Raw genomic sequence first — 26,821 nt, 5'->3', positions numbered from 1 at the left:
ACCATAAAAAACGAAAAAACAAATACATGGAACCCTATATTTAGGTCACATAAAAAGTCACACTGATGTCACCTAATATGAAAGTTACACTAGCAAGGCAACCTTATCTATGAATGAAAATTTTGAAGTCCGTACGTTTTCTAAGGGGCCGGATTGTGAGATTGCTGATTTTCTCGTAGTTCCCCTAAAGTATCATTGCAAGAAAGCTTGTAGGATGCAACCGTTCTAAAAATTGTGACAATTACTAGTGAGATCAAGTCTTCTTAATTTTTAAACTTCATGGGGGCTCAAGACTCAAGAGCATTGATTGAAAGTTGTAACATGAAGGTTTAAGTCCACATTAAACACGTTGTTAGTGGGTCTCTTCCTTGTAAACATCTCTAGCTAAAACCACATAACCAGTTATTAACGCCTCACTTCCCATACCATACTCTGCCATTCAAACATCAGAAAATATTGTTAGCATACTGAGAACAAAATAGTTGAATTGTGCAAAATTTAAAAAAAAAAGACTATATTGTGGAGAGGATGTGAATATTTACCTAAAACCACATAACCAATTGTTCCAGTTATTCCAGCGGAACTTGTCTGATTTGTTGAAGCTTTTATACTGGTCAGTTGTGAGAGAAACCTTGCTAATCAAAGTCAGACACATGTCATGTTGTCCAAAAGAACAGTACTTGGTTTCAGATCACAACTCGGTGTTTCGGAGTGATTATGAAGATAATCGACTAATCGAGAGCACAAGCAACATCTAGGGAAATGCTGAACCTTTGCAAAATATTTAAACTCTTGGGTGCTTCTCTTGCTTCTTCAATATCAGTCGGTGGATGCAGCCACTTCTCTAAGCTTCCTTTTTCCATGTACTCATAAACCAAAGCCTTGAAATCATTACCAAGAGAATCAACACTTGAACATGCAGTTATAATCTTGCCGAGATTTCGATGCTTGATATTTCTCAAAGCCTCACATTCATATAAAGAACAATATGTCAGTACAAAACCAATTTATAGTACTAGCAAAGTACATTGTAGAAGCAATTTCCTAACTCAGAATTTTGTGAGTCATTTCTTAAATTACGTTTTTTGAAGGCATTAGATTAAATGGCATGCCAAACTAGAACGACTAAATGCAACCATGATCGTATTAATAAGCAAGCACTTCTACGTATCAAATATTAAGGCGGAAGTTAATTTACCAAACAATAAATATTTTGTGACTTGCAATTCCATTTTGACGTAGGGACACTGCTCAAATAATTACACTAGGAACGGTGATTGTTTAGATTGACCCCTCGAAAAAGAGTAACCAGGCCAAGAGTATACCTGTAAAAAACATGACGACTGTTAAAAAATGCCTGCATATTCTGATACTACGTAGATACGAGGAAAATGAACTTTTATTTCCAATAACAAAACAACAACCTGCCAACACATACAACCCAAAACAACAAAGTAGAAGCCGCTATCAACAAAGTGACCAATTAGTACTACACAAAGAACAGCGATAACACAATGCCTCCTCCAAACCATTCTGATCAGCAGAAACAAGCAGGTACAGAGAGTATTCGCAATGACAATAATGAAGACATATTACAGGACACATGATATCTACATATCTACACAAAATCCAGTTCTCTGATTAGAAAAAAAAAATGTGCACGCACCAACTATGGCTACCAGATTCTCATGCAGAATCGATTAGGTTCATGAAGTCAAAAAATTAAATCAGATATCGAGGAGGAGCTTACCCAACAATCAATAGTATCAAAGAAAGGACCCACAATACATATTGATACGTATTGTGTTTAGATTTAACTGGAGTACTAACACGCCCAGGGGGAGCATTCCATTGGGTAAGCCATTTAAACTGGGAGCGGATCAAAAACAAAAATCCAAGAAGAAATCCGGAGACAAATCCTCCAATATGGGCAAAGTTGTCCACGTGTGGTAGAATTCCCACTGCTAAGTTTATTATGATGATGAAAAGGAGAGTAAGCAATGCTACTAACTGTGGATAGAAACCTGAAAGTGTACGATGAAAGGGTCGAGCACATACTATAAAGAGGTGCATCATTGAGTATACAGAAACTTTATTTACCTTATTTACATACATTGTCCAATTTGATATGAGCTCTGAAAGCATGCTTCCTACTAAACCAAAAAGTGCACCAGAAGCACCAACAGAAATACCATATTGAATAAAAAGAGCTGAAAGCAAACCCCACCCAAACCAGGCGTGAGATATAGGAAACCAATTCGAACTGCAGATGAACAAATCAGAAAACATTAGAATTTCAAACCAATTAGTTAAAAACAGTTCATCAAAACAACTGTACATGATGTACAGATGTAGATCAGCATCAAACTATTATTTTTTCAATCTTTTCAAATAGACGGCATCTCGAAACATTTCAAAGTGAGGCGTCATGTCTACATGTACAGGATATCCAAAACAATCCTTGTTCCCACAGATGTGATGGAAAACTGAAATAATCTCTCAGCTTCTGTTTCAAGCAATTTTATTCTGTAAAATTGAATACTATGTCTAAAACTAAAGTTTGAACCCCATCTTCGATGTATAAACTCTTTTCTTTGCTCACCGCTGAATAAAACGTCCTCTTGTTTCCATCAAACCTAGCAACATACTGGTGTAAGTTATAATACAACCAGCACTACATGACAACTACTCTAGGATTACAATTCAATAAACAAATGGATAGAAATCCTCTGTAGATTAATCGCAAGGTAGCTAAAGCCATCCGGAAAGTGTTTCTCTTCTAGATTTATGAAAGAAGTTTTGCACTTGGTAACTAATTTATTATTCTACAATTTATGTCGTGTGCTTTATCTTTTACTACAAACATTTATGGATGTGGCTATACATGCATGATAACATACATGAAGCCAAAATTCCAGATGCATACCAAAACCAAATTCTTGCTCAAGCCGAATTCCAATGAATACAAGACTCAACATATTGGCAAGCACATGGAAAACTCCAGCATGTAACCACATACATGAGATCAGCCGCCATCCCTGGTGTTGATGAACCACTCTCTGCGCGTCTAGAGCACCCATCTTCTCTAACCTTCAGGATGAAAACACATGAGAAACAATTTATATGCAACTGAGACCTATTGACCCTTATAGGGCATGTCTATAGCTCTTATTTACAAACAGATGATAGCTCCCTGGCCCTTGTAGTGCTAGTTTTAGCAGTTAAAGACTTTGGATGATGCATACTGAAATGAGCACATTAAACGGCCTAAAAGAATGACAAACAAGTCCTTTAAGAATGCATACCCGCTCTTACCAGAGATATTAAGACAGAACAATTTCATTTTTCCATGATCATTCTACCATTGGCCTCACAGACCAAGGAAAGTCGAACGAAAATTTTGAAACCAAGTCGCTAAAGAACACTAATGTAAAACTTTAACCTTATAACATACTACAGGGGACAGTTTGATTAACATAGCAATCTAATCAAACCAAGTAGTTAACTACTGCAGCTCTTCGAGCACCTTTCTTCTTTGTTCAAGCATTTCCGATACGCCGACATCAAATAGACATTAAGCATTGCCTGAATGTCACTAAATACCTAAAACCTTCATTGCCCCTCAAGCTCCTTTAAGTTTCTCAATTAATCGTAGGTTCGCTTCTGTATTCACTAGGTTTCCCAAGTCCAACATTGATTAAAAGCAGAATTACATCAAGCTTCATGCAGTTCAACTATTTTCTTTACACACATATCTAATATAACCAAAATTCCAAATCCACCAAGTCACAAAATTTGCCAAAAAAATTTGTAAAAACATAACTTTCACAATTACTCTTTCCTAAAAAGGTCTCAACCTTGATTGATCCCATTCTAATTTCACAAAAAAAAAAAAAAAAAAACCAGTCCAACTATCCAACCCTCCTCATCATAATTTCACCAAAAACACACAAACGAAAGCAACTTACATGAAATAGGACTGCCACTGCGTCAGTTCCCCACAATCCACAACTAAAATTTTCCAAACTTCCACATGCGAGCACCCAACAAATCCCAAAACACCAATTTCAATGCAAAACTGCAAACCCCAACAAATTTAAACACAGAAACTAACAAAAGAGTGAAGCTTTACGTGGTTGAAGACGGCCCAAGAAGTGGGTTTTCCTAGAAGGGTTGAAAGGAGAGGCAATGAGATTTTCGACCACCTTCATCCCGCCACGTGTCATTATCCATTAATGATATCTGCTTAGAATTTTGTTTAAGCGTGAACTTTGTAAATTTTTAAGATTTTTTATTTGTTGTACCTTTTTTTAATAATTTTTGGCTTTTTTACCGTGAAATTATTCCTAGCCGTTGAATTTTTCAACTTTTTAATATCAAATGCGTCACAAAGTGCTACGTGACACATCATCTTTTTAAATTTCTTTTATCGTTTGAAATTTAATGGTCCGGATCAACAAATTGTTGAAAATCCAACAGCTGTGGGGCGCCCAAATTTAAACCGTTTGGAGGCTTATGTCAATCTCTAACAATTGTTCGAATTGTTGTATCCAATTATGCGTTATACATTCAATTGAGCCAATGCAACATGTGTGTCAACGAATATTAAAGAGTTTGGCTTGGTTTTCTCTCTTTGGTCTTTAATGTTTAAGTGTGAGGCACCTATTTGTTGACTAATTGAGTCCCTTCTAAATTTTTAGTAGATATTGTGTAATTTGCTTTTATGAGCACTTCTTTAAGTTGTCAAGTTCCCAAAATGCACAAGGAGATATCAAGTTTAAATCATGAACTGTGATCAATCCAAATGCAATGAAATTGGGGATTTTACACTTAAAAACTCAATTAGCTTTAGACCATGGGATTAGTATTTTGCACATGTGACTTTCTCATTTTATTTTTCTGGATAAGAAACAAACTGTCATTGAAGGGAGAATAAAGTGTACAAAAACAAAGTTTCTGTAAGCTTGCACTCATATGCCTAATATTTTAATTTCTTTTCTTGGTAGATATTTTCTCTGATATTAAAGGCTATTACTTGGTGCTCAACGCTAAATGACCTATTTTTGAGAAAGGCATGGATTACTGTCAGACATTTTCCATATACAATTGGATCATGATAATATTTTGCGGCATTTCAATTTATTCCACATGTGAATAGTTTTGAATTCAAAGTTTAGTTTTTCGATTTCAATCTGGCATACGATATTTGAATAGCATAAGCATTTTCAGTGTCATTCTAATTTTCAGAAAGGTAACTAAGTAAAACAATATTTTGTCATTCTTCTTCAAGTAAATAAAACAATGTTTCGTAATCTTTTGTATGTAAGTATTATTGTCGATCCAAAGCCACAAGAAATACCATTCAAAAGGGACTCAAGAAAAGCAATATTGTCCCTAGAACTGAATATGAATGGTTTCTTATAGCATGTATATCCATATATAGCAAGCAAAGTTTCACTTTATTGGTTTTTAGGTGCTAGACCGTCTTTTTAGTTACTTTCTATGGAAATTATTCATGCATGTTGTAGATAATGATTTCAAAACCTGCAGCAAAGTGCGGGCAAATTTTCTAGTTCAAAATGAACGAAGAACCAAATAAAAAACCATTCAATCTCATGGTAAAACGCCATTCCATCAAATAAGAATGCAAATAAACATAGAAAACGAGACTAGCTACAACTAGAAGAATCAAATTTCTCATTGTCGTAGACAACCATAATAAATAATTTCATCCAACTATATCATATAGATTGGAGGGTTTGCAGTGACTCTATTCTTGAGCCATCTTCAATTCAAAACACACACACATGTCGTCGTTCTCCTTTTTGAACGAAAACTCTGAGACCACATATCAGTCCCTTTTTGTGGCTTTAGAAACCCTATAATTATTTTGATCGAATGCAACTTAATAGAAAGAAGTGAGGTGTTAAAATTACAGAAATAACCCTAAACACAACTCATGTGCTTGGCACATAATTTACTTTGAATGGAAACTAAGCATAACATATTTTGAACGAGAATTAGTCTTAACTTTGCCAGAATTCAACTCAAACTTGTATTACGAATGAAGGAGTTTTGTTTAAGCTGACAAATTATCAATATGATCAAATTCAGGAGTTCAGTGAGTTAAATTTTGCTCAAATCTACTCGAGTTTTCAAGCTAGAACTAAAAGTTGTAATCCCAATTCAAATTTAATCAAAATCTCGAGTACATGATTAAATGGTGTCAATGGTACATTGAATCAGTTTCCTTATTAGTAGTTTTTTGTCCGACGTACGATTAAGCATTGAAATCGTGTGCTTTGTAAAGTTATGCCGTCATCACCATCAGCCTCGACACTTGCCAAAAAGTACAGCTGTTCACCAATATCTCCCCTTTCCCATTGGTCCACCGGATTTTAAAAAGATACAAAAAGGACCCAATTGCAAAGTTGGTTCTTTTCAAACTGTTCATACTCAATTACCAAAATGCCCCAATAAAAGCATTGCTTGCTTGGCCTTATCTTATCACACGACACAGCTCTCATTTCCTCAAACGCCAGGGCCATTCCAGTAATTTCAGTTTCTGATAAAACACACCGTTCGATTGCCAATCATGACACGTGTCAAGAGATCAAGTGAGCAGGGATTGATGAATGTGTGTTTGTAGGGTATCATCAAGGTATTTTGTGATAAAATATCTATAGAAACGGAGACATCAATAAAGTTATTCCACCTAGCAAAAGATTGTCATGTTAGGATAATATCAGTAATGTTTGTGAATCATGTTGGGTTATACTTTTTGAAGTTAGACTTTCGAAAAGATGTGCTAGCTCTAACTTAAAGCCACTGAATGACTGGGGGCTTCGAAAAGATTGGTGTTGGCTCTAGATATTAAATGCTAACCGACGACCAAGCTCTTGAAAAAATTAACGTTAACTCTGGTATAATAACTTGATCAATTTCAAATGTGAGAAATGTTTTTCCTTGCAACCCTTGTGTAGGATCATTTGTGAGAGACGTGTTGGAGTATAGATTTTACACTGAACATATGACAAAAATATAATATAACTCACATAAAAGATATTCTAACCCTAATATTACTGAGTTTTTTTGTGATGAAAGACAATATATAATAGTAATTGATTACATTAAGATCATATTTATGATGTTGGCGGCAGACCATGCTGAATTTATAAAGATATCAATAAGTAAAAGAAGTAAAAGAAAATGAAGAGATATTTAGAAGATAAAAAATATCTGGCTTAGTCGTCCACGTCGGCGCGAGATGGAATCAGATATTGCACTTTTTCTACCACAAAGCGCAGAAAAAAATAAAAAGAAAAAGAAAAGGATAGGAAAAAGGAAAAGAAAACTTTCTATAATTTTCCCCCGTTTTCTGACTTGCCAAACAGTCCTCCGGATCTCCCGAATTCTCCAATCTACTTCTTCTTCTTCTCAATTGGTCTTCGTTTTTCTCCCAATCCGATCCGATCCCGACCCGAACAATTCGATGACAAAAGTCCAAAAAAAGCAACCAAAAAAATGAAAAATTAAAAAAAAGAAAAAGAGAGAGAGAGCTTGAGCTGTTTGCAATGGGTGAGGAGGTGAGGATGAGTGAGTACGAAGGCGGTGGCAGCGGCGGCGACGACGGAGACGATGAGGCGCGAGTTTCCGAGTGGGAGACGGGGCTGCCGAGCGCCGACGACCTGACTCCCTTATCTCAGGCGTTGATTCCGATCGAATTAGCCTCGGCCTTCAGCATCTCGCCGGAGCCCTCCCGCACGGCGGTCGACGTCAACCGCGCGTCGCAGAAGACGGTCTCGACGCTCCGCGGCGGCGCCCACTCCCAGGGCTTCTCGTCGAACTACAAGTCGTTCGACGAGAACCGCAGCGACGACGTGGAGCCGATGATCGTGGAGGTGGACGAGAGCGGCGAGCGGTACGGATCCGATTCGAGAAAGTCGCGGAAGGTCGATTGCAGTACAGAGGAGGCGGATTCGACGCTGAGGACCGAGAATTTATCGCCGGATGACACGTCAGCGCGGACTCTGAAGCGGCCGCGGCTGGTGTGGACCCCGCAGCTGCACAAGCGGTTCGTGGACGTGGTGGCCCACCTGGGGATCAAGAACGCGGTGCCCAAGACGATTATGCAGATGATGAACGTCGAGGGATTGACCCGCGAAAATGTCGCGAGCCACTTGCAGAAGTACCGCCTCTACTTGAAGAGGATGCAAGGGTTATCCGGCGACGTGGGGCCCTCCTCGTCGGACCAGCTTTTCGCCACCACGCCTGTCCCGCAGAGCTTGCACCACGAGTCTGGCGGCGACTGCGGCGGGGGGTCCGGTCCGGCGGGTTCGGGGCAGAGCCACGGTCACGGAAATGGGCAGTTTTCGTTTCCGATGCCGTACCCGCCTCCCGGGATGATGCAGATGCCGGTTCTTGGGTTGAGCCACGGGCATGGGCACATGAGCATGCCCGGCGGTGCGGGGGTTCACGGCGGTGGGTACCATGGGTTCGAGTCGCACCGTTACAACATGGGTTCGATGGTTTCGTACCAACATGCTGCTTCGAATGACAAATGAGAAATCTTTACACATTAAAGTTGAGGTGAGTGACCCTCTTGAGCTTATGCACTGTATTTTGTTCACTTTGCGGATTTGATTGTATCGTTTGCTTATCTTAATTGACTGGTTGTTGTTTGCCTTATTATGTTAGGCCTCATTAATTGAAACCTACGGGTTTTGATTAAATGATTTTCGCACTCCTCTTTTCTCCTGCCTAGCTTGATTGAATAAATCAAGCAGAATCAGGGGACAAAAAAAATAGGGAGGAGTGTAAAAGTAGAAACGGGAGTGCGGAAATCATTTTCCTTCTTAAAAATGCATAGTGAATTTGCTGCTATAAACCCAAAATAGCTGGTCATATTGGGAACTAGGCACTTCCTGACTAGTTTTTGCCCCGAAGTTATAATCTTCAGGTGCAGAATGGAGTCAGTACCTTGTTTTGGTTGTCATCGTAAGTTTTGAATGGCGATAGAGTTTCCTTACTGAAGTTTAAATCCGTTTCCACACCCTTCTGGACTTAGAATGTCGTCTCACGGCAATTAAGTTTATGCCTTTCGGAAGAGAAGGATTGAAGTAATACCTTGCACTTCATTGTGCTTGAAATGGTGTTTTTCATTTGATATCATTCGGCGTGTTTTGGTCTCATCCATTTCATTTGTCAATTGTTTGAGAAATAAGCGTTTATCCTATACATATTATGGTTGTTTATGTAATGGAGTTACAGCTTCAAGGCTTGTATATCTTTAGCAGTTACAGCTTCAAGGCTTGTATATCTTTAGCGAGGCATTATAGCAGCTTTGGGGTTTGTTGTCAATACCATTACTTATGATGCAGTTTACTATTGATAACTGCTGCGGAATTTCCAATTATTTAATGTATGTTTTTGTGTAGATTCAGAAGTTTCAGCAAGTTGGTTAAAGCTAACTCTTCGAACTCAACCTGTAAGCTTGCTTGATTGGTAATCCCGAACCTGACAGGCACGGGAAGGGTTCTTAGGAATAATGTGGAGACACTTTAGAGGCATATGGGTTTTGAATCAATAGCCAATGTAGCAAGGCTTCCCTCATTACATGTATACTCCGTTCCTAGTCTACATTGTTGACACCCAGGCATCGAGCACACATACCTGATCTGTTCTTAGTTTGTATATTCATTTTGTATCAAAAAGGTGTTAAGCCTTTTCTTTCCAGATTCAATGGAAAGAAGTCAATAAAGATATAGCAATTATCTGTTACCTGTCCTTCAATCCTGGGTTGAATGCTTTTATCACCCTTTCATCTCCTTTGTCACGTATGCATATTCCCTAGTGCTTACGACTTTACGTAACTACAAATTTCATTTGGTATAACATTAATTTTATAACTACGATTTCCCTGTACAGATTGTTGTGGGAACAAGCCCCTTTGTAAGGTTCGTTTCTAATCAGCAAGAGCTATTTGTGCGTTCTTTAGTATTGCTAGAGCAAATTGCCATTTTTTTGTAGCTAGAGGATGAACAGGGATGGATGTAGGTGATCTAAAGAACATGGGCAAACACTTGGTGAAAATGTCTTATACCTCAGTGGATCAGATACATTCTACCTTCCTCTCTTTTGCTATAGTAGTATCGTAATTGTCGTTTTGTAATACCTTTTGTTTCTCTCAGTTAAAGCTCGGGTATGTATCGCATACCAGTACTTGTAGTTCATTCGGGGTACATGGATTCTTTGTATTGTACGTGTAGGTTATGATCTTTTTTCTTCTTGGACTTGAAATTGATGTTATTGTACGATTATACTCATCATTTGCAGATTGTTCAAAGATAACTAGAGAGACTTCACCAGATAAAGCGGGCGGCCTTTACACCGGCAGCAAAATAGCAGATACCTACCAACGGTGGCGTAGAGCGATTATAACTATTCCTTGTTAAAGTTATGTTGTCGACTGAAATAATTCGTACTCTACATGGGTGAGAACATGTATTTGTTTTCATGATCAATAGTATTTATTTGAACTCTCTAACATGACCTAAACTAGGAAGACCGTCAGCAGCGTACTTCGATTCACTGAAGAAAAATGGCGTTGAGTGAGAACGAAAAGCGAAGGAAGATTTGTTGGCACAATAACTTCTCTTATGCCAAGATTAGAAGTGAAGCCTGCAATCCAATTCCCGGAAGAATCCTTAAAACGAAAATTTCAACATAGCTCCGGCAAAGAATGTGTGATGAAAGGACTCCGGAATTAATTTCGATGACTCGCCTTAGAATTTCTTCAAAATCTTCCTTCAAAGGCCTCTTCATGTATCAGGCGGTTTCCATCCAACTGCATCCCGGAAGTTTCCCCAACTTGTTTCTCTTCATCATTTTCTTCAACCTTGCAACGTTCCCCCAATTGCCAGAACCAGCATATAGACTTGACAGTAGCAAACTGTTTCCTGCACTCTCCGGCTCTACCTCCGACAAATGCCTTGCAGCTACTTCAGCAAGATCTATATTCCCATGATTCCGACATGCTCCTAATAACGCTCCCCATACGAACAAATCTGGCTCCATCGGCATTGCCTTAATCATATCATACGCCTCGGTGAGTTTCCCTGCTCGACCTAGAAGATCAACCATGCATGCATAATGTTCCAGTCTTGGCACAATTCCATACTCTTCCTGCATCAGATTGAACAAGCTTTCTCCAAGTTCAATCATTCCAGCATGACAGCAAGCTGTGAGAACTGCTATGAAAGTCAGGTAATCGAGTTTCTTATCGTCTTCCAGCTTCATCTGGTTGAAAAGCTCAATTGCTTCGTTGCAATATCCATGATTAGCGTATCCAAAAATCATCGAATTCCATGTTACCGTGTTCCTTTCAGACATCTTACAAAACAATGCCCTTGCTTCAAATATGAATCCGCATTTTGCATACATGTCAACAAGAGCACTCCGAACATACACATCTTGTTCGACTCCTATCACCAAAGCGTAAGCATGAATCTCCTTTCCGGACTTCACATTTGTCACACACGCACAGGCAGGCAAGAGGCTACTAATTGTATTCGAAGTTGGATACAATCCATGACCCAACATTTGCTTAAATGTTCGAAAAGCCTTATCGTTCTGAAAATTCTGCACACACCCGGATATAATTGAAGTCCAAGATACCACATCAGGATCGATTCCATTATCGCGCATCATCTTAAAAAGCTTAGATGCCATCGCTTCGTCACCCTTCTGCGAAAACCCAGCAACCAAACTGTTCCAAGTTATCAAATTAGGCTTTATCCCCTCCAGCTGCATTTTCTTCACCAAACACAATGCTTCTCTAGCCAACCCATGTTGAGCAAACCCAGAAACCATAGCATTCAAAGCCACCAAATCTTTCTCCACCATCATATCAAACACCCAATGCGCCTTCTCTACACACCCGTTCTTCGCGTACATATCAACGAGAGCACTACTAACGAAAACATCAAATTCAAACGAGAACCGGAGCACCACAGCGTGAAGTTTCTCACCGGTTTTAACATCCGGGAGGTGCCCACAGGCTTTCAAAACACTGGGAATAACAATCTTGTTCGGCCTTAAACCCTCTCTCTGCATCTCACAGAACACACCCATTGCCTGCTGATAAAACCCACAACGAGCACAGGCTCCGATGAGAGCAAACCAGCGGCGGATATTCGTCTGGGGAATTTTGTCAAACAGTTTGCGGGCATGGACTATTTGGCCACAAGAAACATACAAAGCTATGAGATTGGAGGCAAAACGGGTCAAACTGGCCAAGCCATTGGTGATCAAATGGGCGTGGAGTGCTCTTGCAGAGTGCAACTGTCGGTCACGAGCGTAGATTTCGAACAGATTTGTGTAGAAATCCGGTGAGGATTGAACTGGACGGTGGAAGATGCGGTTGCTCAGCTGAGCCGATGGGAGTGCTTGGACTTTGAACATGCGCATTAACATTGGAGCAGCAACTGTTAAGCGCGGGAAAGAACCAAACCACCGTTATATTAAAACTCCCAATATAATAAGATTGAAGTGAACGCTACATCCGCACATGTACATGTTAAGTAATTTTTGGCCCTCGGTCAATCGCGTGTCTCTTCTTGGCAGTGCACTTTGGTGTTAAGTAGTTGTTAAAAGTGTTTTTTTGCACTTTTTGGTAGGTTGGTAGGATTATGGGAACGCTTTTTGCGCGGGTGGCTCGCTCATCCTCATTTTTTGTTCATCTAGCTTGTTCGTGGTTTTTTCTCTTGGTGCTAGTGGTGGATTGGCGATGATAGTGTAGCTACTGTGATGGAGGTAGCATATCTAGAATTTTTGTTGTTGTGGGCTTGCTCTTTCTAGGCCGGTATGTTGTATTTTCTTATGAACTATGCTTGTATTTGAATTGCATTGAACTTTATATTTCGTGTAAACTTTTTATAAATTAATGAAAATTTCTATTTGACAAAACAAAAAGAAAAAAAGAACAAAAAAAACAACTGTCACCCAAAAGGATAAAAAGACAAGTACTAACCTACACTGAGTAAAGCCGAAAAATAAAACAAATATTAGGGTTTGGATCCTCTCCCTATCCCTTTTTGGGATCCCAGCGATCAATACACAATGATCGTTCATCAAAGATCATGCAATCATCATTAAATGTTTTTCACGTAAAACAAAACTATTTTATTTTTAAAAATATAAAAATTATTTAATCGTGATCACACAATCTTTGATGAACGATCATCGTCCGGAGAGGATCCAAATCCCAAATGTTACTCATTTCAATTTTTTCGAGGACAACGCGTTTATCTAGTTTGTAATAATCCATCCAAAAATAGAAAGAGTCGGTCCACATGAAATCAAACTTTCCAAACAAATGATCCAAAATCTTGGCCGTCGATTTACCTTCCATCCATTTCTCTCCAGAACTTTGGCAGCTCAAAACAGAGCCACCAACGAAACTTCCAGAGCTCCGCATTTTCTCAACCGCAATCTTCTCAGGGACATGAAAGTGATTACCAAATTTGTCACAAATTAACCCCCGACGAACAATGCATGGATTGGCTTTTCTGCCTCTAACTCCTCCATGCACCCTCTGTTTCTTCAACCTCCCTCCTTCCGCTTCTTCTTCTTCTTCAAGATCTCTGCTTTTCTTGCAAACCGGACCCGAATCTTCGAAACCCATTTTCAGACACGCATCGAAACCTGTAACCAGTTTCTTGAATTTGAAACCGGAGCGGCGGCGTTTTGCCACCGTCTTGAGAGCGAGTCGCAGAGAGTCTCCTTACCAGGTTCTGGGTGTGTCTCCTTCCGCAACGGATGTCGAGATCAAAAGGGCTTACCGGAAACTTGCTCTTAAGTATCACCCCGATGTTAATAAAGAGGTAATTAACAGCTTATACATTCAAACCCATAATTTACATTTTTGTCTAGTTGTGGAATTGCTACTGCTTTAGCTGCAAATTAAAGGATTTTAATTTCTGGATAGTTTTGTTTTTCCCTAATTTATTTTTTGGATGATATAATTTTTAGGTGTTTAATTTGATTTTGTGTTCTTTAAATCTTTGCTTGCCAAGTTTAAAGGATGCCAATTCATTGGAGGATTCATTTCCAATTTTTTTGGAGTTTGGTTATAAACTATGTTATTGTTTAGTTACCTAATTGCAGAAAACAGTATGTTATTTTTTAGTTACCCATTTGGAGAAATTAAGGATCTTTCATAAGTCATAACTGACTATTATGATGTTTCTAGATTAGAGAAAATTTATGCAGAATGACACATTCTGTGTGTATCACCCTTGTTGCCTTGTCGGGGCGAAAACCGCAGGCTTATTGTGAGAGGAACGTTCTCTCACTGGGAGGGATTGTGTTGAATTATGACTCCTTGAACCCTTGGACCGATTTTTAGCTGATACCATGTAGAACAATAACTACGGAGAAGAAGATTCTGGTGTTAAGGATTCTATTCTAACAGACTGTGTAGACAACAATCTCGAAATGATTCCACCTAACTTCAAACAGATGATCCTAGGATATGCTGCTACCCGAATTGTATTTTGTGATTAGTGGCACCAAGCCAACTGTGTAGGCACATTATGTTGTGTGCTAAACTGTGAAGTGCGATTTACGCTCTTCCAAATCTCCAATTGCTTCCCTTTGTAGTTTGCATTGCCTGGTGGTGTAGTGGATATGTTTTGAATCTGTTTTTTAGCTCATCCCTTCTATCTAGAGTGCTTAGCAATGGTTTCACTAGTACTAACTTCTGTGTTTGTACAGGCAAATGCGCAGGAGAAATTTATGCGGATTAAGCATGCCTACAATACATTGCTGAGTTCTAAATCTCGGGGAAAATACGACTCTAATTTTGGATCTGACTATTCCTACTCCTCTTCTCAAAGAAACCAGAGCAAGAAGTCTCAAGATGAAGAAGAGTTTTACGGATTTGGTAAGAACCTAGTAAACTTGCACATGGACTCTCTACCGTTTTACAGAACTTCTTTCACTATGAATCAATATAGTCCAATGCTAAATATGTTTTTCTCGAAGCATGTCTGATAATCCATAGGACGATGTCATGCTGCCTGTGACACGGCAGTATCAGCCATCAAAATTTTGTTTTACTTTTTTTTTGACAAGTAAGAATGCAACATGCAGTTAATCAGGCCTTCACTAGAAGGATATTTTGGTCCTGTTCACCGTTCAAATTTCAACTGATTATCCGTATAACTGTTGTAGAGGTCGCACTTGGTGCGATGGCAAGTGCCTTCGCCCATGAGCGGTAGGTCTCGGGTTCGAGACTTGGGAGCAGCCTCTCCATAAATGGGGGTAAGGCTAGCCGACATTCACCTCTCCCAGACCCTGCGTAAAGCGGGAGCCTTGTGCACTGGGTACGACCTTTATCCGTATAACTGTTGTCTTCGGACACTGCTGAGTGTGTCTAAGATAGACCAAAAGACAAGATTGGACCAATCTATATTTAGGTATATTTTAGCATGTTCTTATTCTTAAGCCCTTCATTGTGCAGGTCATTTTTTGAGGGATGTTCAAATAACAATAGGTAGATTTGTCCTCTCTGTGAGACATCATACAGGCCATAATGTTTGCGTTGCATTGTCCTCAAATCTCAGCAAGCATCCGTTTTTGTATCCGTTTTATTGCAGTTGTTATTATAGCAGTGTCATAAGTCTTTTTCGGTATTGCAGAGGACTTCTTTAAAGATATCCAAGAAGAATTCAAGAACTGGGAAGCAAGTGCTTCGTCACAGGGAAAGCCAAAGAGTCTATGGGAGGAATTGGGGGTGAGATTACCTTAAGTTCCCACTACCTGCCTGAAAAAGCAATTCAGTTAAACCATCTTCATCGCCATATAGAATTATGGCTCACAGATACTAGTGATTCAATGAGAATGTTTACCAAGGAAACCTCACTTATCATCTGTATTTACACTTTGCAGGAGATTGGAGAAGAATTTGTGGAATTTCTCGAGAAAGAACTAAACATAACGGATCCAGAAGATGGAGCAAATAACAATGATGAAGGCAGCTCTGGGAAACAGAGAACAGAAAATGTTGGTCAAGACAAAGCTGTTAAGGAGAGCAGCATCGAGGATAATATCGATGAGATAGAAGCTACTCTTGCTCAGTTAAAAAAGGAATTGGGATTGTAGCACAGAAACACGGCTTCACCACGTCAATGCTTTGTTGGAAGCATATAAGGTGAAGCCTTATTCATATTACTGCACTTTAGTGGAAAGCAAAAAGTTGAGAGAAGGAAAAAGGAGAGATCGATCGATGGGGTGTTTGTTGTATGGTAGAGGGAGACTGGAAGTGTAAAGGCGGGAATGAAGATGCGCACGCTGAACCACACCGATGGAAGGATTGCGATTCCCAACTAAAACTTTGGGAAATTATTTCGTTTTTGTTTTTCGAAGTCAAGTTACTTCATCAAAGGGTATAGTTGATAGAGAGTACGATTCGAGTCCTTAGTGTTTAGAGACTTTAGGGCTTCTGTTTGGAGCTTGTGATGAGATTATATGATGTAAAACAATCAACAAAGATGGATGAGAATCAAATGGAGTTGTTTTCGTTTGCAACACCGTTTGAACAATAAGTGTTTCTTGTGCGACAAGCATACTCGACGTGTATGTATTAAATGCAGCTTATTGTGCGTGCCGGTACAGGGAACTGGTAGGGAAAACAAAACCGATAGGGGGAGCGGCATTGAAACACGACTTCACTTCAATGCGTTGTTGGAAGCATCAAAGATGAAGCCTTGTTCATATTTCCGCGGAAATCAAGCGTCGAGAGAAGGTAACAGGGAGAGATTGGAGTGTATCATTCCGGAGAGGGAGACCGGAAGTGTAAAGGCGAAAAATGGAGAGAGAGAGAGAGTGATGAAAATCAAGTGGTTGTATGGCAATCAGATTTAGATTACTGAAAACAGTAATCTTGAATCTCCTGTGCCTCTTATTAGTTGCAACTGCGTCAGATACAGGCATAACGATAGAACAATTCTCACTCAACTTGAATTTACGCTTCTCAAACCATGCGAAATGAATCCCGACATAGATAAAACATTGTTGTTTCGAAAAACTAAAGGCCAAATCAACAAAACTGATAAAAACTACTCGCATCTCAAAACCTCTCGCCAAAACGGAAGAATAATGCACCTGTGCCGGAGTTATGGTCGACTGCATACTCAGCTCTTACTAAACCTAACTTTACGCCAACACCATAAGCTGACCCGTGGCCCAATCGCCTGTATACCTCTGTTGGGTTACCCTTGACTTCCTTGGAAGTTCCTAGGTCATTTCCGTGTTCTGCAAATGCATATACATGTGTACCTTTCACAGGTATCCGTAGCTCAGCAGCAAGCTGGAGATAATAATGGGAAAAGAAATCAGCTAATCATAAACTGTAACTTACATGTATATGGAGCAACATCATATCAAGGACTGAGTTCCAAGTATCAAAAGTAGTTCCTACCTCAAGGATGTTTCTAGCTGCGCCTATCTCACCCATATTGTAACCCCTCACAGAATATGGACCGCCAAGGGTAAATGTATCATAACTTGGAAGGTCTCCTATACAGCCACCATAGTGTCCATGAAGTACAAGGACAGGCGGTGGTGGTTTACCAGCACCTTCCTCGACTTCCTTCAGCTGGAAAAATCTGGTTAATGTTAGCTGGTGACGGTTGAAGAATGGAAAGTTGCTGCCCACGCCAACACCTTGGTCAACCTGCAATTCATACAAAAGAGTATGCAAGTTAGCAAAGTCTCTCAAACATGTTGCGTAAAAAGGTAAAAAAAGAAAAACACCCGTATATTTCAAAACACTGAACAAAATCCACATACCCTTGTACTATAGTGGTTTCAAAAGGATGACTAAATGTTTAAACTTCACATTGTATGCGACAGTCATCCGACATATCATCAAGGTGAAAATACATACAAGACACCCACATATACAAACATGATTCAACCCCGATGCACGTATGAAAACCCTCCTGCCCAGGTTCAGTGTGGCTTTCTTCAATTTATCACCAATTATATCCAGGCCAGGACCAAAAGATCCTGAAACTAATAATTCTAGAAAGATCTAATAAAGCTGACGAGGATGGCTTCCCCTTACAAATATTTTTCTTTCTAACCCCCGCTTATTCTAAAAACTATACAAGTGTTAGAAGCAAGTGTATAATGCAAGGTATATGGTACAAGAAAATTACGTTACCTGAAACATATTCCTCTGACCAACTATAGCTCCATTCACAAATTTAGTGTTATCCCGAGTGATATTTGATTGTAAAAATGCCACGCGGTCAATGCCTGTACCACTGAGAGTTGTTGGAGGTCCATCTTCACTTACTCCTCCATTTGGCAACACTCTTTGGCCATTAGAACAGACATGACTGCGTTCATCACGCGTGGTTATCTCTTCCACTACAAGTCCATAGGTGAATTTGCTCTGACGGGTGAAATTCTGGTAGGCACAGACAATCAAGTTAGGTAAAGCAATGAAAACGTAAAGACAACAAGTACCTCTGTTGAATAAATTATAAAGGACTACATGAATTAAACATTAAGAAAAATGATAAGAAGCACCTCTGTTATATTAGCCTTAACTCCAGCTCGATCAACCCAAATAGGTGGTACTTCATCGGCCCCTGGCCCACCAGTAAAGACTGGACTTAGTTTTCGGCTGTTGAAGCAGCTTACACGGAGAGCACGATTGCGGGGATTGTACACACCATCCAGATATGGATGCACATACTCAAGCTTGAAAGCAAGATCATCCTGAGAAAAGATAACCACAGAAAATACATGGTAGCAGAATTTATGCAAAGGTTAACCATCAGTTAACTTACATACAAGGATGGGTTTACTCTTGGCAAGGCAAGATTACCTGAGGATTCAAGAAGTTGCTGGTGGTTATTGACCCGAGAATAGATCTATTCAGGCCACCGAGATTCCGATGTTCAAATGTAACAGTGCCACCAGGCTCTAGTGAAGCCTATACACACAACATACAATACCATACAATCAGAATTACATGATTCAAACCTCCAAAATTTTCATGGTAGATGAGCAGAGCAAAGAGATAACTTTACACATACCAGAGTCGGATAACCTCCGCGTCCAGGAACAATGTTCCATTCCGTGTTAAGTTCAGCTGTCTTCTGTTCTAGTTCTTTAAGCTTTATTTCAACAATTATACCTCCTTCATTCTTCTCATCAGGCCGTGGGTTCACTTCAATGTTTGAAAACAAAGCTAGGGAATTTATGTTCCTCAGAGCTTGTTTCCCTGCTTCTATGTTGAAAACATAACCCGGGCGAAGCTAACATTCAGCAAGGAGTTCAACGAGTCAATAAAATCATACCATTGCAAGTTGGTAAACATGCATAGAACTTAAGAAACAAACAATATATATCTTTAGTCACTAATCCAATAACTAAATTATGTAACCCAAAATGCAATTCAACAAACAACCAAAAACCCATTAAAGATATAAGCAAGTCATTTCGTTTAACGGATGATGTAAGTACCTGCCTAGGCAATTCCCTCTTCACCACGGGGATCTGTGTGTTCCCTTCGACGAAATTCCCCAGCTTGTCCTGGAACTGAATATGCAGCTGAGTGATATCCCCTTCCACAACCTCACAAACCACCTCCTTGGTATTCAAATTCCCAAAATTCACAACCTGTGCACAAGCATACCCTTCATCCTGGTACCACTTCTGAACCCGGTCTCGAATCTTCTGCAACAGCCTTGCGCTCACCTTCCCTTGTTCTCTCAACATCAGCAACACCTCCCTCTGCACAGGCGCCGGCAGCAAACACGGCCTCGCCCTATCAATCCTTCTCTTGTAATCCTTCTCCTGGTTCCGAAAATACTCGAGCTTTTCCTTCTCGGTCATATCCGGGTCCATTTCGATTGGCTTCGACTGCGCCATCAGACCCACATTGATGCATCGGAACTTGTCGGCCGACTGCCATGTGCTCTCTGTAAACGAAATCGTCACGCCCAGAGTCCCATCTGGGTTGGTCTTCCCTTCCAAATCGACCTTCTCGAACATCCCGCAATTGGCTAAGTTCTCGAGCTCCTTCTGCAACTGGGCTTTGGTGTAAATGCCGCCAGGTCTCAGGGATACCATTTCGAAGAACGAGTCTTCGGTGCCGACGGTGCTCCACCGCCGCCGATCGAAGAACAAGATCTCGGAGACCTTGTATTTCTTGAACCCACTGAGCTTGTTGAGCTGGACAACAATGTTGGCCGGTAACCCATGCGAATCCCACTCTTGGGACTGTGGCTCGTCCGCCATGGCCGTCTGCGACCCAAACAACAGCCTCTTCAAAAACCTACCAAACCCATCTTCCCCGCCGCCGAACCCATCTCCCCCTCCACCTCCACCTCCGCCTCCGCCGCCGAATCCGCCTCCGCCACCGCCGGAATTACCATTCCCAGCAAAAGATCGCAAATTGAAGATGATGGTGACGGTGGAGGCGGCGGCAAGGGCTTTGGAGAGGGTTTTGAGGGGAGTGGAGGAGGGTTTAGGGTTTTGGGAAAGGGGAGAGGGGGAATTCGAAGACAGGTGGCATTTGACGACTGGTCGGCGGCTGTTAGAGGCAGTGGCGGCTGTGAGGGGCGGGGCTAGGGTGCGGGAGGAAGAGGGGAGGATGGTGGGCTTGGGGTTGAGGTAGGCGGAGGAGGGCGCCGCTGCGAACATTGTGTTGTGGGATGCAGCAGCGGAAGAAAGACCAGAAGAGATAAGGCCACTCTCTCTCGTAAGGAAATAGGGGTTTATTGGGTTTGGAATTTTGGACTTCTGCGTGGTTGAGGACGAGTTGACTCGGTCACTAGTTTCCGAGTTAGTGACTGAATCGGTTGATAAAAATTGAAAATAAAATAATTATCAAACTGCTCAAAGTAAGCAAAAAAATTTGGGAGCTTTGCACTTTTTTTTTCATGTCTGAACGGTTAAGATTTACCTGAATTTCAATTAGAGAAATTTAGTTAAATATCAACCATTCACTTATGAAAATACATGTGCTATAGAATTTTCAATAATTTTGATTTTGGTTGGTATTTCTTTGCCCTTTTGGTCAAATTAGAGTTGGGACGAGATCTCCAATGCTTGGTTTGGCTTACTTGTTTGTTTGTTTGTTTTTACTTGTTTGTTTATCTATGTTATTCTTCCACATTTTCCTCTTAATTTGGTCTAAAATCATGAGTGATATTGAGAGGGAAAATCCCTATTTGTACTACTGATACAGCGACACATGAAAAATACGTACATGTATTATCGCAACTTTGCTAAATCAATATTTTGAAAATTGGCCATTTTTTAAAATTTTATTTTAAATTTATTTCATTTTTATTTTCTCAATAATATGTTAAAAATACATATAAAAACATAATTTTAAATATTTTATTGAAAAGGTGTCAAAATAACGTGTATTAAATGTATATAAGTACTTTGAAGTTATAGAAAATGCGCAATTTAACAAAATATTAAAAGATATGAAAATAGAAATATATTTTTAATAAGAGATATGTGTAAAATATGTATATTATATGCGAATTTACTAACTAATCAAGGGCAAATTGATACTTTTGTATAGTTAATGGGGCATTTTGACAAATTATAATTAATTTGTTCTCAAATTACACAATTGCAGGAACTGCTTCAAGGCTAAACAAAAAAACGATGGGAAAATCCATCGGCCACTTCCCTTACCGCGGTTCACCCCAAAGAGAGCAACAAACGCAGCCATTGGAGTAGTTTCCCGCGCGTATGACAACCCAACATCTCCGCCATGGCAGTGACCCAGAAGCTTGCAAAGCCGTTTGGTTTGGGGCTGCTGGCTCAGTTGCAACAGGGTGGGTCTTCACTTTCCCCTCAAACCCTCAACAAAATCGTATCTTCTTGCGCAAAGTCGGCTTCTTTGGATCTGGGCATTAAGATTCACGCATTTTCTATCAAGTTGGGTTTTCGTTCTAACGTCTATATATCCAGTGCTCTCGTTGATATGTATGGCAAATGCGGTTCGTTGCTGAATGCTCAGATACTGTTTGATGAAATGCCCGAGAGAAATGTTGTGACTTGGAATTCTCTGATTTCTGGTTATTTGCAAGCTGAGTTGCCAAAAAGGGCAGTTGGGTTGTTTCTGGAGATGTTGAAAGTGGGGATAGTGCCAACGCCGTTCAGTCTTTCGGGGGTCTTGGTGGGTTGCTCACAGCTAGAAGCTGAAGAGCTTGGGGCTCAGGTGCATAGTTTGAGCATGAAAATGGGGATTTGCTGCAATGTTGTTGTGGGAACTGGATTGATAGATATGTATTCGAAGTGTTGTAGTGTTAACGAATCAAGGCGTGTGTTTAATGAAATGCCAGAAAAGAATGTTATAACTTGGACTTCCATGGTTACTGGTTATGCACAGAATGGACAATCCAACGAGGCGATGATTTTAGCGAGGGAAATGTTGCATTCGGGTCACAAACCAAATTATGTAACTTATAATAGCTTGTTGAGTTCATTTTCGAGCCCAGACTTTTGGAATCATTGCAGGCAAATCCATTGCCGGATAATGAAAGAAGGTTTTGAGTTTAATGTGTATATAGTGGTTACACTTATGACCGTATATTCAGAATGTTGCAATAGCTTGGAAGACTTTCAAAAGCTTTGCTCGTGCGTTGCAGTATGGGATCAAATCTCATGGAATGGAGTAATCGCTGGTTTTTCTAATATTGGAAACAGTGAGGAAGCTCTGCAGTGTTTCTCTGAAATGAGGCAGGCCGGAGTTTCTATGAACTTCTTCACATTTGCAAGCATTTTAAGCGCGGTAGGAACTCTTTCAGCCCTTGAAGAGGGACAGAAAATCCATGCTCTCATTTTCAAGAGTGGGCATGCTTCAAATTTATGTGTTCAGAATGGGCTTGTTTCAATGTACGCAAGATGCGGTGCCATCCATGATTCGAAGCGAGTGTTTAATTTGATGAACGAACATGATGTCATCTCCTGGAATTCATTATTATCAGGTTATGCTCATCATGGATTTGGGTTGGAGGCTGTTGAACTGTTTGAGGAAATGAGACGAACAGATGTCAAACCAGATAGTACCGCCTTCCTTATTGTACTAACTGCTTGTAGCCATGTTGGTTTAGTGGACAAAGGATTCGAGTATTTCAATCTGATGAGAAATGATGATTTTTGTGCACCCCCGAAAATGGAGCATTATGCAACAGTTGTTGACCTTTTCGGTCGAGCTGGAAATCTTCATGAAGCACAAGCCTTTGTCGATAACATGCCAATCGAGGCGGGACCATCAGTGTACAAAGCTCTACTTAGTGCTTGCCAAGTTCATGGAAATAAGGAAATCGCTCTTCGTTCGGCACAAAAGCTTCAGGAACTGTCCCCAAATGATCCCGCAACTTACATACTCCTGTCGAACATGTTGCTGACAAGAGGCTACTGGGATGATGCAGCAGGAGTAAGGAAGCTCATGTATGATAGAGGAATAAGAAAAACTCCCGGTTACAGTTGGATTTGAGTCAACGTAGTAAGGTCTTTTTTTTTTTGGTTGACAAGGCGTGCTAAGGAATCACAATCCACATCAATGCACTGGCATCAAACTCCCATGCCATTTTCAACCCCTTAATGTTAGAAAATACAAAGTATTTGGAGCTAACGAAAGACTTAACACAAAACCGATCGCAGTGGCATTCTAGGATTCATACAGCCGACCCCACTTAGTGGGAAAAGACTTTGTTGTTGTTGTTGTTGGTCTTCTCAATTCATTTAATCTGACGGCCAAAGATCAAGAAGGGTGTGAGAAGTAAAATTGGGTGTGTAGATAGCACTACCGTTATTACACTTAGTTTGACAAAAGGAGACCGATAAATTTTTATTTTTTTATTTTTTAAACATCCTAAAAGAAGAAAATCCATGTATTGTGGAAAGCAGTTGCAGGTTTCTCTTGCAAGACCAATACAGTCGCAAGACACAAGGCAGAGGAAGAGGAAGATGGTTGCTGCTGGTGGCCTAGTCAACTGCTATTTCAGGAAATAACCATTCCTGAGCTGCAAGTAGGAAGCTAAACTTAGAAGCTTCTCATGCCACGAGTCGAAACGGAGCCCACAAACAAATTAACCAAATTGACCTGTGGATCGCGTTCGTTGTGAAGTCAAGAACCCCGGAAGAAAATGCAATAAATCCATACAAATATCGGAGTTGTCTCAACAACGGAGGTAAGTCTAAGGACCCTGAATTGTGAACCGGAAAGCAGCAATGGCTCAACTTGAACGCCCCCAACGACACGGTGACTCGGAATCTACTATCATCCACGAGCCGAGAAAACTTACGGCCACTCAAAGCCCGACTATGGAACAATATCTTCGAGGTATCTGATGCCGTCTTACTGTAACTTTCTCCACCACCATTGAATCTCGTAACCGGTTTTATACACTTATATTTCTATCTCTCACACTGCATGGCTATTCATGTGATGTGAGAGATAAAACACCGTTCAGCCGGTGATAGGGAAGTTAGGTAGAGAGAGTCCCAAAGGCATGGAAGTTGTATGCCTTGATTATACATTTACTTCTAACTGATTTTTTTTTTTTAATTTTATTTTTATGTCCAGGGGGTGAAGTTTTGAGGTCGACATCCTCACCCTCGTCAACATCATCATCATCTCCGGTCGGGCACCATGATGGAGAAGAAGATCATGGACACCATCACAAGAAATCTGTTCTCACCAAGGTGAAAGAGAAGGCCAAGAAGCTGAAGCACTCACTCAGCAACAAGAAAAAGCACAGTGAAGGCGATAACTCCACCCCCACTTGGGGTGCAAGCCCAGTTGAGCACGAAGATGAAGAGCAAGATGCTGAATATCTAGGAGCCCCAAGTAATAATAAGTTTCTTCAAGATTTCATTATGTATAGCATCTTTGTACCAAAAATTTATGTGCTTGTTTTTGAAGAGTTAGTGCAAACCTCTTTGTGCCTTCCAAATGTTCAATTTGTTTTCGTTAATAAGTTTCATTTTATTTACAGTGTACGAATCAGAGATGGCACCTGAAGGATACAAGGAAACTGCAAAGCTGCAACCCCGAGCAGTTCCTGTGATTTCTGAGAAGCATGTTTTGCCAAGTAGTGTCACTCCGGGATTTGAACACGATAAGGAGAAGCCTCCTAGTCCTAACAAGACAGTGACCAAAATTGCATGCGCGAAGCCTCTTAGTCCTAGAGAGGTAATCACCGGAACTGTGGCCACAAAACCTTGTAGCCCTAAAGAGGCAGTCACTGGAACTGTGGCCACGAAACCTGCAGATAGTCCTAGCAAGTCAACTGAAATTGCAAAGACTTCAAGTCCTAACAAAACAATAGCTGAAACTGTGACTGAGAAGTTGGGACCGGCCTATGCCACGGTATCAGATACAACATACGCAATTGCCTCAAAGATAGAAGGGCTCACTGTTTCAGCCCCCGCTGCTGTATCCAATGCAACCCATGCCATTGCCTCAAAGGTAGGCCTCGCTGTTGCGGCCCCAACTCCTTCAGATAAATCCCCGGAAGCTCCACACACTGTTTCAGCATCATCAGCTCTGCAGAACTCTTCATCCCGGGCAACTCCACAAATCTTGGCAGCCTCAGAGGGTCCACAACCTTTGTCAGTCCCTGCAGCTCCACAATCTGGTAAGCACAGTGATCAAATATGGGATAAGGGTGTTTCTGTAAAGGAGTATTTGATTCAAAAATTTGAGCCAGGGGAAGATGAAAGAGCACTTTCGCAAGTGATATCCGACGCAATGAGTCCAAAGAAAGCTTCTGGTGGTGGTGATGTTGGCATGGTGGGGAAGGTGAAAGGGGCTATAAATTCCATGCTTTGGAACGAGGAGCCATCCGAAACCACTACCGCACAATCAGCCGTGGCCACATCACCAAACTCACAGTCAGCCATGATGACTTCATCCCCGCGCATTCCAGTCTCAACAAATGCTCATGAAGGTGCATTCCATGACCTTTCTTCTTTATTATCTCTACAAAGTGCTAAGTTATAGATTAGTTATATGTTAACGTTCTCTTTGACATGTTATGTTGTTGAATCAAACTGTTATTCTAGCCTCGCATATTAAAATAAATAAAAATCGATCGACTTGTTCAATGGTCCAAATTGACAGTCTGCAGCAAAATACACTGCAGTATCTGGTAAGAACATTTCCCTAACTTATAACAATTAGATTGATGAATAAACGGTGATTCAGTTCAAATTCTTACGTGACAAGGGTATAGATTTCATCTTGTATTTTCGGTTAAATGATACGTCCTCACGGAGATCTTGTATGTATTGCAGCTATTGAGGAAGAAAAGAAGGGAAGAATACTGCAGACTAATTGAAAAGCGGAGTTCAACTGTTGATATAAAGAAATAATCCTCTAAATATTTTTGTACAAGTTTCTATGCATCAATAAGTGTTTCCCAAAATTCATTTTACAATGTTCGTGTAAGCTTTGTATTTTTGCCAATAAAACCAATTTTGCAGCTCCAGAAATTGAATTTTTTTTTCATGAAATAATTGCACAGAATACCTGTGAACAATCTTAAATAGTAATATGTATTCATAAATTCCCCGAATAATCTCGTCAAAATATTCTCACAAAAGAGCAAAGTGAAGTATAAACAAGGGAAATGAATTCCGCATTCTTTTTTTTTTTCTCCTCGCGCACTCTTCGATTTGGTTTTTGTACGTTGATGAACCGTTGATTGCACAAAACAATTCCCTAGGACTGCCCTGGATTCCATCGGATTGGCCTAAGTTGGATTAA

The 26,821-nt window shown here is 40.4% G+C and overlaps 7 protein-coding genes and 1 pseudogene across 11 annotated transcripts in view; 5 read left to right on the top strand and 3 right to left on the bottom strand.

Annotated features, from left to right (window-relative positions):
- The window catches only part of LOC126591126 (pumilio homolog 1-like), a 66,132-nt gene extending 50,799 nt beyond the window's left edge, over nt 1-15,333 (top strand). Inside the window, exon 9 of the mRNA XM_050256694.1 lies at nt 15,298-15,333. Coding sequence (XP_050112651.1) covers nt 15,298-15,318 — 21 coding nt within the window. The 3' untranslated portion in view covers nt 15,319-15,333. The remainder of the gene's footprint in view (nt 1-15,297) is intronic.
- On the bottom strand, nt 17-4,096 carry LOC126591141 (RHOMBOID-like protein 1; annotated as a pseudogene).
- LOC126591137 (transcription factor PCL1-like) lies at nt 7,313-10,546 on the top strand. Of its 3 annotated transcripts, none has more exons than XM_050256713.1 (2): nt 7,313-8,589; nt 10,336-10,546. In XM_050256713.1, exon 1 carries the CDS (start codon nt 7,575-7,577, stop codon nt 8,562-8,564), a length of 990 nt encoding a protein of 329 aa, XP_050112670.1. In that variant the 5' UTR covers nt 7,313-7,574; the 3' UTR covers nt 8,565-8,589; nt 10,336-10,546. The 3 variants fall into 3 exon arrangements, with proteins under 3 accessions (XP_050112670.1, XP_050112671.1, XP_050112669.1); XM_050256714.1 differs by lacking the exon at nt 10,336-10,546 and adding an exon at nt 9,444-9,780; XM_050256712.1 differs by lacking the exon at nt 10,336-10,546 and adding an exon at nt 9,438-9,780.
- On the bottom strand, nt 10,300-12,980 carry LOC126591134 (pentatricopeptide repeat-containing protein At5g59600). The gene has a single exon (XM_050256707.1). It carries the CDS (start codon nt 12,472-12,474, stop codon nt 10,828-10,830), a length of 1,647 nt encoding a protein of 548 aa, XP_050112664.1. The 5' UTR covers nt 12,475-12,980; the 3' UTR covers nt 10,300-10,827.
- LOC126591138 (uncharacterized) lies at nt 13,324-16,607 on the top strand. Of its 2 annotated transcripts, XM_050256715.1 has the most exons (5): nt 13,324-13,883; nt 14,776-14,944; nt 15,524-15,556; nt 15,702-15,796; nt 15,952-16,607. In XM_050256715.1, the coding sequence occupies exons 1-5, from the start codon at nt 13,551-13,553 to the stop codon at nt 16,162-16,164; spliced, it is 843 nt and encodes a 280-aa protein (XP_050112672.1). In that variant the 5' UTR covers nt 13,324-13,550; the 3' UTR covers nt 16,165-16,607. The 2 variants fall into 2 exon arrangements, with proteins under 2 accessions (XP_050112672.1, XP_050112673.1); XM_050256716.1 differs by lacking the exon at nt 15,524-15,556 and having other exon boundaries at nt 13,328-13,883.
- Nucleotides 16,608-16,905: 298 nt separating this feature from the next.
- Nucleotides 16,906-20,793, bottom strand: LOC126591129 (protein TOC75-3, chloroplastic-like). Its single transcript, XM_050256700.1, has 7 exons — nt 19,543-20,793; nt 19,113-19,334; nt 18,902-19,009; nt 18,601-18,792; nt 18,230-18,478; nt 17,483-17,737; nt 16,906-17,371 (listed from the first exon to the last, which is right to left on the bottom strand). The coding sequence occupies exons 1-7, from the start codon at nt 20,722-20,724 to the stop codon at nt 17,132-17,134; spliced, it is 2,448 nt and encodes an 815-aa protein (XP_050112657.1). The 5' UTR covers nt 20,725-20,793; the 3' UTR covers nt 16,906-17,131.
- Nucleotides 20,794-21,645: 852 nt separating this feature from the next.
- LOC126591130 (pentatricopeptide repeat-containing protein At3g09040, mitochondrial-like) lies at nt 21,646-23,645 on the top strand. Its single transcript, XM_050256701.1, has one exon. It carries the CDS (start codon nt 21,815-21,817, stop codon nt 23,543-23,545), a length of 1,731 nt encoding a protein of 576 aa, XP_050112658.1. The 5' UTR covers nt 21,646-21,814; the 3' UTR covers nt 23,546-23,645.
- Nucleotides 23,646-23,781: 136 nt separating this feature from the next.
- On the top strand, nt 23,782-26,547 carry LOC126591136 (low-temperature-induced 65 kDa protein). 2 transcript variants are annotated; one of them, XM_050256711.1, is made up of 5 exons: nt 23,782-24,394; nt 24,638-24,901; nt 25,050-25,691; nt 25,764-26,003; nt 26,350-26,547. In XM_050256711.1, the coding sequence occupies exons 1-5, from the start codon at nt 24,283-24,285 to the stop codon at nt 26,391-26,393; spliced, it is 1,302 nt and encodes a 433-aa protein (XP_050112668.1). In that variant the 5' UTR covers nt 23,782-24,282; the 3' UTR covers nt 26,394-26,547. The 2 variants fall into 2 exon arrangements, with proteins under 2 accessions (XP_050112668.1, XP_050112667.1); XM_050256710.1 differs by having other exon boundaries at nt 25,050-26,003.
- The last annotated feature ends 274 nt before the right edge of the window (nt 26,548-26,821 follow it).

The sequence above is a fragment of the Malus sylvestris genome, chromosome 11 (genome assembly GCF_916048215.2).
Source record: "Malus sylvestris chromosome 11, drMalSylv7.2, whole genome shotgun sequence".
Lineage (NCBI taxonomy): Eukaryota > Viridiplantae > Streptophyta > Magnoliopsida > Rosales > Rosaceae > Malus > Malus sylvestris.
Note: the sequence above shows the minus strand (reverse complement) of the source record. Positions and strands in the feature narration are given on the sequence as shown.

Excerpts from the sequence above, each read along its gene's own strand:
- LOC126591137 (XM_050256713.1), top strand. The coding sequence starts at position 7,575 with ATGGGTGAGGAGGTGAGGATGAGTGAGTACGAAGGCGGTGGCAGCGGC.
- LOC126591134 (XM_050256707.1), bottom strand. The coding sequence starts at position 12,474 with ATGTTAATGCGCATGTTCAAAGTCCAAGCACTCCCATCGGCTCAGCTG.
- LOC126591138 (XM_050256715.1), top strand. The coding sequence starts at position 13,551 with ATGCATGGATTGGCTTTTCTGCCTCTAACTCCTCCATGCACCCTCTGT. Across the intron at positions 14,945-15,523 it reads AGAAGAGTTTTACGGATTTG|GTCATTTTTTGAGGGATGTT; the intron begins GTAAGAACCTAG and ends TTCATTGTGCAG. Across the intron at positions 15,557-15,701 it reads GGATGTTCAAATAACAATAG|AGGACTTCTTTAAAGATATC; the intron begins GTAGATTTGTCC and ends TCGGTATTGCAG.
- LOC126591129 (XM_050256700.1), bottom strand. The coding sequence starts at position 20,724 with ATGTTCGCAGCGGCGCCCTCCTCCGCCTACCTCAACCCCAAGCCCACC. Across the intron at positions 19,010-19,112 it reads GCGGAGGTTATCCGACTCTG|GCTTCACTAGAGCCTGGTGG; the intron begins GTATGTGTAAAG and ends TTGTGTGTATAG. Across the intron at positions 18,479-18,600 it reads TTAAGGCTAATATAACAGAG|AATTTCACCCGTCAGAGCAA; the intron begins GTGCTTCTTATC and ends TGTGCCTACCAG.
- LOC126591130 (XM_050256701.1), top strand. The coding sequence starts at position 21,815 with ATGGCAGTGACCCAGAAGCTTGCAAAGCCGTTTGGTTTGGGGCTGCTG.
- LOC126591136 (XM_050256710.1), top strand. The coding sequence starts at position 24,283 with ATGGCTCAACTTGAACGCCCCCAACGACACGGTGACTCGGAATCTACT. Across the intron at positions 24,395-24,637 it reads TATGGAACAATATCTTCGAG|GGGGTGAAGTTTTGAGGTCG; the intron begins GTATCTGATGCC and ends TTTTATGTCCAG. Across the intron at positions 26,004-26,349 it reads CTCAACAAATGCTCATGAAG|CTATTGAGGAAGAAAAGAAG; the intron begins GTGCATTCCATG and ends TATGTATTGCAG.